At 38.1% G+C, this 12,608-nt stretch overlaps 1 protein-coding gene across 2 annotated transcripts in view; it reads right to left on the bottom strand.

Annotated features, from left to right (window-relative positions):
• The window catches only part of zfpm2b (zinc finger protein, FOG family member 2b), an 80,967-nt gene that overhangs the window by 41,512 nt on the left and 26,847 nt on the right, over window positions 1-12,608 (bottom strand). The window contains exons 2-3 of one of the 2 annotated variants that reach the window (XM_007254697.4): window positions 10,871-11,026; window positions 5,447-5,548 (exon numbers count right to left, since the gene is read on the bottom strand). In XM_007254697.4, the coding sequence (XP_007254759.4) occupies window positions 5,447-5,548; window positions 10,871-11,026 (258 nt within the window). The remainder of the gene's footprint in view (window positions 1-5,446; window positions 5,549-10,870; window positions 11,027-12,608) is intronic. The other variant, XM_049476395.1, reaches the window with a different exon arrangement.

The raw sequence follows: 12,608 nt of genomic DNA, 5'->3' as shown, positions 1-12,608 counted from the left end.
CTAGTAATGCTTAGAAGAATTTAATTAATGGGCATTCAACCCAACAAGAGCATCAATGAGGTCAGGTACTGTTAGTCTTGCCCTGTATAGACACACACACACACGCAAAAAGTCATGGGATAGCAGTATGTAAATTTATCATGAAGTGTTACCTCAAAGAACAGTATGGGAACCTCTACAACTGTATGAGTTGTGAGGTGTTATCTTTTGAGTGAGGTTAAACACTGGCCAAATAGAGATGGCATTCTATGCCATTTTTCAATCCACATTGCCACACGTGTACTGGGAGGGAATTATAAGGCATTCCCACCCATAGTGGACAGCACACTAGGTGGTAATGATCACGACCGGCAACAACTGTCTGTGTAGAACTGTCTGTGTGAGCTTGCAAAAATCAAATCTACATTCAATTCATGATCTCTGAATAGAATATACTTATTTAAAAACTAGAAAAAAAATATTTCCTGAAGATGTGGTTGTCTGCGTTAACCCCAGGTAATTTAGTATGAAAGGAGTTGTTGTAAATATATGTGTGTGTGTGTGTGTGTGTGTGTTACCTGAGATTGAAAGTATGAATGTGTGTGATCTAAAAGAAGTAAAGTAAGGAAAATATGTTGTACTTGCTGTTATAAAAACTGCAAAAAAAATGCATTTTTCCAAACATCATCAGCAGCTGCAGAGTGAGAGGGAATGAGAGAGAGAGAGAGAAAGAGCAGTCAGACCACAGAGAGAAAGAGAGAGAGAGAGATAAACAACTTGACAACTACACTTCTCCCTCTCTACAATTTCACTTTAACCCCACTTATTCTCTTTAGTCTTTCTTTTTTTTATTTTTTCACTTCTCCCCCACTTATTCTTTTCCCTTTCTCTCTCTGTCCTTCATGTTGTCTTTTCTCTCTCTTGCTCTTTTACTCTCTCTTCTCTCTCTTTTCCTGCCTTTCCTCTTTCTCTCATGGCCCTATGCTCTGCCTCTGTCTCCAACCCTCTGGCCCACCATTCCTCCTTCCATCATCTCCTGCCTTACACACTCTCTCTCTCTCTCTCTCTCTCTCTCTCTCTCTCTCTCTCTCTCTCTAACTCTCTCTCTCTCTCTCAGTGGTCTAATCTGTGAAGGACTTAAAGGACCTTATCTCCAGGCTCTCCTGCTTCATTTCATGCTTGATTTACTTTAATTTGTCTGATAGGGCACGAGGATTTGGAGCTGGCCCATCTCTGGCTTGGGTGACGAGCGGAAGGAGGGAAAAAAAGCCACTCTGATATTTCTCTGCCACATTGTCGTGGGTTTTTGACTTCTCTCTCCACTGTGATTTCCTGGAGTGTGAGGGAGAGACAGAGCAAGCAAGAGAGAGAGAGAGAAAGTGGTGTGGCAGCCTGTTTGAGCATGTTTGGAGTCAAGCAGCCGGAGAAGAAAAGGATTGTGGGAGTGTGGAGCGATGGAGTGATGCACTCGTCTGCTGACCAGTAGGGTCAGGGGCTTCGATTCAGCACCCGCCTTCCACGCACTGCTAACATCACACAGAATCAGAGACAGCCTTTTAACCCTGTTCAAGCTTGAAAATCCAACGTTCACTCCACAGTCCATTTAGGTAATCTAGTTCTTCCACTGACTGGCCTCTTTATTAGAAACCCCTACCTTGTGCTTCCCCTGACTAGCCTCTTTATTAGAAACACCTGGTAACTTTATTAGAAACACCAGCCCTTTAAGAAATCGCCGGTTTGAATCCTTGAATTCATGCAACTCGCCATCAGCTGCCGAAGCCCTGAGAGAGCACAATTGGCCTTGCTCTCTCTAGGCGGGTAGATGGCGCTCTCTCTTCCCATATCACTCCAGAGAGTGATGTCGATCAGCACAAGGCGTCTGTGAGCTGATCTATCAGAACCTAATCGCTGCCCTTTCCTCCGAGCGCACTGTGATGCTACTCGGCAATGCTGCATCAGCAGCAGCTTGAAAAGAAGCGGTGGCTGGCTTCACATTTATCGGAGGAGGCATGTGCTAGGCTTCACCTTTCTGGTGTTGGGGCATTACTTGTGATAGGGGGAGTCCTAACGAGTGGGTTGGGTAATTGGCCTTTTAAATTGGGGAGAAAATGGGGTAAAAAATAGAAATAAAATTATATTAAAAAAGAACCCCCTTCATTGTGCTTCCACTGATTGGCCACTTCATTAGAAACCCCTACATTGTGCTTCCACTGATTGGCCACTTCATTAGAAACCCCTACATTGTGCTTCCACTGATTGGCCACTTCATTAGAAACCCCTACATTGTGGTTTCACTGAATGGGCACTTTCCTCCATGCCTTTCGTTGTGGCATATTCAGGGGCTGCACCATTTTATATAGTGACAGGAACTCTCTTATTACTGCTGTGATTGGTTTGTCAGCTAGCTGTCAGAGGTGCCATAGGTACTTTTATAGTTAGTCACATGCAGGTTTATTAGTTACAGGGTTATACCAATAATATTTGTAGATATTTTTTAATAAGGTGGCCTGTTATGGTGCAACTGCTTCAAACAAAGTGTCCAGTGAACATATTGTGTTCAAGGTCTACCGAGGGTTTATCAAACTGAGAAACACTTTAAAACACTCTACTTATTAAAGGTTTGCTTAATAAAGCGCTTGATTTCACCCCCCAAAAAAATAAAAGTGACATACTGAACTCAGTGAAGGGCAGGGGGGGCTTTTTATTTGGCAGATTGTGAATTCTGAAGCTCACTCAGTTACCCCCTCCCCACGCCGAAGAAGCTCCAAAACATGAGTGCGCTGAAATTCCCCTCCTAGCATGCTGCGCTAAGCGGCAGGGTGTGTGTGTGCGCGGCTGATAAACAGAATGATGATCCAGCAACACGTCTCTATCCGCCCCGCTCCGCTTTAATTAACGCCGGCTTGTTTGTTGAAAAGATGATTAATATGCCAGGGAAAACGGCCTAATTGAATACCGAAACAACCCACACAATCAGGGAGGAACACACTGTTTTGTTTTGTGTAGATTAGCCTTTTTATCAATATCATTATTTATATTATTATTATTATCATTAGGTGGTATTTTAATTCAACTGACAGACTGCCCCCCTCCTCACTGTGAGCCGTATGGGGGGATGTATGTATATCACAGACTGAATTATCCCCCTGTGTGTGTGTTAATGCATGTAAGTTCATATATCGTGGGACCACAGGCATTGAGACGGTTCTCTGGTCTGCTCTGGATGTTCACTGAACTCTGTAAGGAGGTTTGGGGATATTATTAAAGTGAGTGTTATTTATTTTTTTGGGGGGCAAAAAAATAATTTACACATTTTTTATTATTTTCTTTAATAGAGTGGTTCAACTTAGTCATGTATGGTTTCAAAAGTTTGCTGCTTTAATTTCACAACAATTAATCAAAGCTTATGTACACCAGTTAGCAACAAACCTCCTGCTAAAGGGAAATGTCAGTGATTGTTCCTAATTATTTCAAAAATTCAGTTGGTGGAATGTAAACCATCGTTTATAATTGTTTAAAATAGCGACAATAGAGCAAAATTGGGCAATCCAGATTGAAGACAATATAGTGGTTCATAAGTTGAATGAAAAATACTGTATACATTTTATTTAAAACCAGACCAGGAATGATTAGTGCTGGGATGTATGTGTTGTGGTTTGTGTGAAGGCTTTATAAACTAAATCAGCAGCTATTTAATGTGTATGTGAGTGTGTGTGAGTGTGTGTGTGTGTGTGTGTGTGTGTGTGTGTGAGAGTGAGAGAGAGAGACTATGTGTGTGAGTGTGTGTGCTGCAGCTGGAATGAGTTTGTATTGTTCCAGGGATTTCTCTAATCCACTACACACTTGCACGCTGTCAGACTGTCATTAACGGGGGCTTCTGCCCCCACAGACCCTCTGCATCTGCTTCTCTTCTTTCATTCCTCCCCCTCAATCTCTTCCTTTCTTCTCAAACACATCAACAAAATCTCTACCTCCCTATCAATCTCCCTCTTCCCTTCTCTCTCTTTTTCACCCTATAAATCGAAACCTTTAATTTTCTCAGCAGATTATTTTTACTTTTTTAGAGGTAAATAATTCTTACAAATGTAACAGTATGTAGTACGGCACAGGCTGGTGGTGTAACAATGCGGAAGGTGTTGCAGAACACTTTGTTTGGACAACAGTTTGGAGAGGACTACAGGTTACAGTTGTGGAGCATAAGCCAATTTTGAGAGAAAATTATATTGTAATAAATTTTGCAAATAAAAAATACAGGAATAAAAGAAATAAAATAAATGATACTGGGGTGCTCTGAATGGTCCAACAGCTGCCATCAGCTGCAGGAGCCCTGAGAGAGCACAATTGACCTTGCTCTCTCTGGATGGGTAGATGGCACTCTTTCCCCACATCATGTTGATCACCACAAGGCGTCTGTGAGCTGATGTATTGAAACCGAGTTGCTGCGCTTTCCTCCGAGTGCTCTGTGATGCTACTCGGCAATGCTGCATCAGCAGCAGTTCCAAAAAAATGTGGTGACTGACTTCACATGTATCCCAGAAGGCATGTGCTAGTCTAGTTGGTGCTGTAACATGTAGCATGTTAGTACACAAAAAACAAGACCTAAATATTGGTGCTATTAGTCTTGCTATAGATATAGACAGAGATGTTATGCACAATATAGGTGAGGCCCTATGTTCAGAACCATTTTATAAGCATAGAGAAAATATTGGAGTGATGCTAAAAGGGCATATACAAAATAACCTATGGCACATTTTGTTTGTATTGTTGGCAGCTAATCCTGATCATTTCATTGTAGCTCCAGTACACACACATACACACACACTCACACACATACTGCACAAGTAGCATAATTAGGGCTTTAGGCTCATACATTTCAGAAGAGCAGGCAAAAAATCATTTTTTTCTGATCAGATAAGAGTGCACTGAGGCTCATTATTGTTAGAATGACTCTCTATCTCCGCTAATCATGTTTTGCTGGAAGATAGGAGCGAGAGAGATAGAGAGAGAGAAAGAGAGAAAGAGAGGCTGAATGTCAGTGCTCAGTGTATCTCCACACCAGACAATGACGACAAATAGCCGTGATGAGATATGAAGCAGATAAGGGCCCTCTCTTTCTCTCTCTCTCTTTTTCTCTCTCTCTCTCTCTCTCTCGCTCTGTGATAGTTTCTCTTGGGCTGTGGATAGAGTCAGTTATACTGAACTGAGGAAATACAGGCTTAATGAGCAACTTATCCTGCAGTAATAATGTTGTTAGATTTCATGCAGTTGAACACTAGTTGTCTGGTTTACTCTTTAATTATACTCTCTATAACAAGAATGAAAGAATCTGTTAATCGCCTAAAACAGGTTAGAAAGGGATATATGGTTTAAATATACAGGTGAGAAAGTGCAGACTGAGTCAGGCTGTGGATCAGTGTAGCTGAGGCAGAAGTTTCCACAGAGCTGCACTAGCAGAGTGATGACTTACTCGGGCCGTCCCATTCTTCAGACCCCGGCGGGCTGGACCGGACCCTCTCATCTCCTCCTTCACTCTCCTCCTGCCCCGTCTCCTGACCTCCACACACACCACCTGTCCAACACAGAGCTCACTGTTTAGTCCTCAGAGACCTACTAGATTACTTTTACAGGAAATTATTTAGTGCATCATGAATTCAAACATGATTTGCTTATTATGTAAAATGAAACAGTGCAGATTCCAACTTTTGTATTAACCAGGAAAAAATTTACTAATGTACTAATGCACTAAATGTACTAATCCAACATGATATGATTAGCACAAATTTATTTTATATTATAAAATTAATTTTATATATTTATATTTTTATATAATTTATATATATATATATATATATATATATATATATATATATATATATATAGTAAGTCGATGCTGTCAAATCAGAACCTTGTATCTTTAACTCTTTCAGACATGAATTACGTTCCAGTTGTAATGCTGTTTCTGTATGTAACGCCCTCAAAAACACATGATGCTGTAAATAAATGTATTAAATAATGAATAAGTAAATAATAATTAATATGTATATATATATATATATAATATATATATATATATATATATATATATATATATATATGTTGTTATAGATAGATAGATAGATAGATAGATAGATAGATAGATAGATAGATAGATAGATAGATAGATAGATAGATAGATAGATAGATAGATAGATCTATTTATTTTATTTTATTTTACTTTTTGTTTCACAAATCCTATGTGGTAAAAACTCACAAAATGATTGGGAAAAATCCCCATTAGTTGGGATGCTGTTGTGTTTTCTGTAGTGTGTCTCCAATGTCTCTAATCTGTTGTTTGATTGGCTGATAAATGTCTATTCAATAATTAGTAGGGCTGTGTAAGTAATCTGTAATCTGTGTTAAGTGGTAGAACAACACACATCACATAAAAAACACAAAGCCATTGTAATGGAAGCAGGGTCTGAAATATTATGAAAAAAGCAAGAAAACAGCATAAATGTATATGCAAGGTTTCTGCATAACAGAAATAATATAGTTTAGTATACACAATCCTAAAAACACAAAAAAAGCAATATTAAAGAAATAAATGAAAAGGAAATACACTCGCTGTGAAAAAATGGTCTATACGTGGATTCGTTTTATGCTAAAGGAGGAAAGGAATAAGAGAAATGTTCCATTTCCATTTTTAGCTTACATGATCCATGGAAACATGTTCTTTCATTTCTAAGAGAGAATCTGTTCTTCTATCTGACAGCAGAAGCTGCCTGAACTGCAGCCCAAGTTCTCAGAGTTCCCTCCCTCCTACAGTTCTCCTCCCACACTATAATCATATGAAGTGGGCATAATCCAAGCTCACAAAATTCAAAATGGCCATGATTAGAATGATTCTGAGTAAATCTATGTTTCTGACAATACAGCCACCAAACTAAAACTAAACATAGGACTTTTAGTATAGAATGATGAAACTGGAAACTGGAGCTTTTTAGTGATTAATATTCGCTTGTTGGAGAATCCCTCAATTAGAGTTAAAAAGCCAGCACGTTCTTCATTCATCTCTGGAGGAAATGATGAAACTCAGGGGAGCAAGCAAGAGCTAGAGAGAGAATGAAAGAATGAAAGAGAATGAGCGAGAGAAAAAGAGAGAGAGAGAGAGAGAGAGAGAGAGAGAACTGTCCCAGGACCCACCTTGATCACAGACTTGTTCTCTTAGTTAAGCCCTGTGACGAAACTTATTGGAAATGTTTAATTACAGTGTAGGAAAAGAAATTAAGCTACAGGATGATTCCTTAATTAAGCCATGATTAAGGATTTTCTGCCTTTGGCTTTGACACCGCGGCTGCACACACTATTATTAAACACCGTTTTAGGCCAGAGGAACTGAACCTCAGCTTTAGCTTCACATTCCCTCCAAAAACGACAAAACACACAGAGGAGAATCCATTTGAAGTAAACCATATAGGGCAGGAGGAATTTAAGACTTATTAGGGCTTGGTCACGCATTGGTGTGATTTGTCAGGATGCTCACAGCGAATCGCAGCCTTTTTGTAATACCAGAGCTGTACTAGCGCTTCATGTGTGATCGCAGGAAATATATGGAAGTATAGTATAATCAGGCAAGAGAAAAACAGATTACAGTAAATATGTAGCAATTATTAATGTATTATTTAGGATTTCAATGTATCGAAAAAGCTTACTTTAGAAATGGCAAGTAAAAGTCAGGAAAAGGAAAAGTGCTCATTTTCATCCCTTTATTAAACTTGCTCTGAAAACCCAAGAGCCAGACTAACCCACCTTTACTAAACCCCAGGTCTTATTTGCCTCATCCATGAACCAGTTCACTCCCATTAGCCTTAGCTGCTAAACTAAGGCCAATTTTTATACTTCTGTGTCGAACCTGCACCATAGCCTATGCGTCGTTGCGTACCCTACGCTGTAACTTGACACGCACCTCCCTGGAAATGTAACTACGCATCGCACGGCGTGGACAGCCTCAGCTGTGATTGGTCCACCGGGCCTTGCACCTCCTCCATTGGAGCTACACTTTGTATTGTTTATTTCCTCCATTAAAAGTTTCCAGTTAAACTCAGTAACTCAGAACATTACAATATTCTCATTAAGAAAGCATCAAAACTACAATTCCCTAATCATTACAGATACTTTACTTTAAAAGTACTAAGCAGTAATGCAATGAGGAAAAAGAAATATTGCACAAAAAAAAATATTCATAGATATTCATAGATGTTTTAGAATTGCATCGCAGACCTCTGAATCGTAATCGAATCGAAAGGTGCCTAGAGATTCCCACCCCTAATCCATAGTATCATCTGTGTATACAAGGCTAGAAATGACCATGCAAACAGAAAATGCATTCGCATTCAATAGAGAAAGCCCCATACAGCTATCCCACAGATCCGTTCAGCACTCTTTAGCTTCCATGAAACATGACAAAAGTCATGATAAGTACACAATACTAGTTCCTGTCACATGACTGTTGGAATGTCATTGTAATGAGTTTAGTAATTAGTTCTATGCAACAAAGGCAGCAGATAGAGAATGAAGAATAATAATACTGGATGATTTCTTTAAAGCTTTAAAGTCGATGTAATGGCTACAGTTTGTTTGCAGAGGAAATATTTTGCATTTGAAATTTTGTGTGACAGCTTCAGTAAAGTCTTACATAAATTATAAATGTCATTGGTGGCAGGTACACGCATTGAAAAGTAGTTTATATTATTTGCTGGCATTTCCATTACAAGGTTCAAAATGCAATTACGCGATCAAATCGAGAGAAACGACGATGAATATTCAAAAGGTGCGGAAAAAGACCCTCGGAGAGTATACTTCAAAAACAAGGCCGAGCGGAAGCAAAGGGGAGAAATGAGAAAAAGAGAGAAAACCACAAAATAAATTCCAATCTAAAATGAGCCCACTGACACGTTGTGCTGTATTCCTTTTCAGAAAGAACAAAAGAAGTAACAGCGTGCAGCGTTTCGCCAATTTGAGACCAAAAAAAAAACCGGAAGATTGCTCTTTTGAAGATTCCTTGCTGCCAGGCAGAGCAGGTAGTGTATTTACACTCCGTTTTTTTTTTTACCCATCCCAAACTTTTGAAGGCACTGGAGGTGAGGGAAAGCAGAGCCATTTCAAAGAGAAGATTCATCATTTACGAAGAAGAAAAGCAGAGCATTTAGGAGGCGAGTGAATTTTTTAAACAGCCATGGGCCTGATGGCTTCAGCGTCAGCATCATGACCTCCAGTGTGGCCAGGAGAAACGCAGTGTAATTGAATTTCAGTTCAAAGAGCCCATGCTTTCAGCTCGGGTCGCAGGCTGGAGCCCCAGGGCGCAAGCCAGAGACCCTGTTATTATTTACTATGACCAATAACCCTGTTAGTAATATATAGGATGTTGCTTTTAAAATTGTGTTTTTCACATTTTGCTCCAATCTTTTCCCTTTCGTATTTAAATTGAATTTCGCCACAACAACAAACAAAATGCACGCTCCTTCCAGTGAATCAGGGTCCAACCTGGAGCATGCCGTGAAAAAAGGGAGGGGAAAGTGGAAGAGTGGTTTAGAAACCTGGTGATCTTTTCATAAGACTGCTTAACAGAAGAAATACAGCTTGTTCACTTTGAATGAGGACTGTCAAGACAATTAATAAATTAAATAATCACATCATTTAGCGTATTTAAAAGAAAATTCCTTGTACTTAATGTCTAAATTTATATATACAGCTCTGGAAAAAGTAGAAAAATTAGAGACTACTCACTTCAGTTTCTGAATCGGTTTCTATGATTTTGCTATTTATATGTAAATGTTTGACTAAAATGAAAAATTTTGTTTTATTCTATAAACTATAGACAACATTTCTTCCAAATTCCAAATAAAAATATTGTCATTTAGAACATTTATTTATTTGCAGAAAATGAGAAAAGGCTGAAATAACAAAAAAGATGCAGAGCTTTCAGACCTCAAATAATGCAAAGTTTTAAGAGTTCAGAAATCAATATTTGGTGGAATAACCCTGTTTCCCTGTTATCACAGTTTTCATGTATCTTGGCATGTTCTTCTCCACCAGTCTTACACACTGCTTTTGAATAATTTGCCAGGTGCAAAAAATCAAGCAGTTCAGCTTGGTGATCCAAATCCCAAATCATCTCAAAATCATAATCACTTGAAATGATACCTTTATGTGAGGGAGGTTTTTATTAAAAGTAAATGTTCTTTTTTTTAGGTTTGTACTGTAAGAACCTTGGTGCTTTTTAGTGAACCAGCCTGCGTTTGCACCAGTTTTAGTGGAACCATGGATGCCTCAAAAAATTATTTATCAAATAGAGGGAGTTGCACACAACGGCTCACTAGTAGTTCTCACTGAAGAGCCTACTAGTCTTTAATTCCAGCTGGGAACAAACTTTTCAGGTTCCAGAGCCTATTTTATTGGTGGAAATGCACAGAACGGTTCAAAATTAGGAGTGTGAACCAGAAAGAAGCCTGTTCATCGCTGGTGGAAAAGGGATATTAGAGACATTTAACTCCTCAGATGTCTAGTTCCTAAAACTACTATTAAGAATATTTACTCTATAGGAGGGATTTTGTCTCTCCAAACTTTTTAAATGAATTTACATTTACAATTAAATTATATGATTATTTAGAAAAAACAACATTCACTGAATGAAAGCAATGGCTGTACGTTCCACCTAGTAACTGCATTATATATCATACTGTTGCTTTCTTGCAAAACCTTTGTTTTCACTTTTCCACATACTGTCAATCTGTTAGCTGTACTTTTATATTGTTTCAAAATTTTATGATGAATGGACCAGTAGGTATCATTTCTTACACTGGTTTACAAAGGTTTCATTAAGACTGCACAGCTGTCTAAAAAGTTCTCTCACCTTTCTTGGAGAAGTCCTCATCTTTAAAGGGAAAGTTTTCAGGCTCTAAAGAGAAAGGTGTGTGTGCTTCCTCTGGACACACTTCATCATCCTTCAGCAACCCTCTCTCCTCACATCCTCCATCCTCACACTCCGTCTGCCCACTCCCAAACACTCCTGAGAAAAAAAACAGAGGAGAACATGTCATAAAATCTAACGAAAGGTGAGATTTCCTGTCCTCTGTGCAGACGAGATCATCTCACATCACACAGATTTATATGAGTCTTTAGTCTAACTGTAAAAATACTGTCCTTAACTCTTACAAACATGTGCTGTACATACACACATGCAGGGTGTGGAGAAGAGACAGGGTCTGTATGATGTACAACCATGTAAAGTACACTTATTATTAAATAAAATTATAAAAATGATCAAAGTTAATGTTATGTGTTTAGATTCCCTGTGAGGACAATGTCATGGAACCTTACAATAATCAGAATAATTTTAACTACAATTTGAATCAGTCAAATTTGACTGGAACACATAATATACACAAATATCATTAGATATCTACATTTACAATCTTCACACCAAAATTATATACAATATTTACACTTAGTTTTGTTTAAAATCTGCACTTCCAAGAGATCAGAAACCTGAAATTGATAAATAATGATAATATCCTAGAGCACCAGGAATTTAGGCAGAAGGACTGAAGGAACAGCAGCCTTGCTTCCCTCAATAAGCTCTTACACTCTTAAAAAATATAGGCGCTACAAAAGTTCGGTACCAATTTAAAATAAGACTACCTTTATAATAGGTTTATAAATGGTTTACAATTAGTTTATTAATGGTTACTAATTAGGTTGTAAATGCCTTAAAAATAATTAAATATCAGTTATAACACATACGTAGAAAGGGCAACAATGACCTGTTGTTTGCCAAATAGTGAACCCACAGCCATCTATATTGTTGCCCTTTCTACGTATGTGTTATAACTGATTATTAATGATTTGTAAAGCATTTACAACCTAATTATTAACCATTAATAAACTAATTGTAAACCATTTATAAACCCTTTATAAAGGTAGTCTTATTTTAAAGTGGTACCAAAAGTTCTATGAGCGATCATATACAGAATATCTGTAATAGAGATGCATATATGAATGTAGAAAACTGATAACTAGTAAAAAAAAAAAAAAAAAAAGAACTTTTACCTCACACAAAGGTTTTTTGAAACTTTTCACACAGACACTTTTATTTTACAAAAGTGGTTCTTCAATGGAATTGCTAAAAAATCTATGATTTGTTTAGCAGTGTATTATTGGTATTGCTCTCAGGGTGATGAGGTGATTTTAGTCACTGGTATGAGTGTGTGTCTGTGTTAAATGCCACTGATGTTAATTAATTAAGTAACTAATTAATTAAAATGATAATGATTAAATTGTATTTAAAGGTGAAATCACTGATTTGAACAATGTGATTATTCCTATATACAGCAGGTGACTAAACTAAGTTGACTGTCTACAGCAGAAGTAAAGGAGGATTCAAGAGCCTAAGGTTATGTCTGCTCACAGATAACTCTCTCTCTTTCTGTCTCTCTCTCTCTCTCTCACACACACACACAAGCACAAGAACAAGCTGCATGGTATTGAAGGTAGAAAGAAACAGAACATACTCCTCATTAATTTGCCTTATCAACCGGCACAATGTTGATTTTTCATTTGCTGGCCATGCCTTTGGGTTGTACACTCTCGCA

The sequence above is a fragment of the Astyanax mexicanus genome, chromosome 3 (assembly GCF_023375975.1).
Source record: "Astyanax mexicanus isolate ESR-SI-001 chromosome 3, AstMex3_surface, whole genome shotgun sequence".
NCBI lineage: Eukaryota > Metazoa > Chordata > Actinopteri > Characiformes > Acestrorhamphidae > Astyanax > Astyanax mexicanus.
This window is presented reverse-complemented; position numbering and strand designations above follow the sequence as displayed.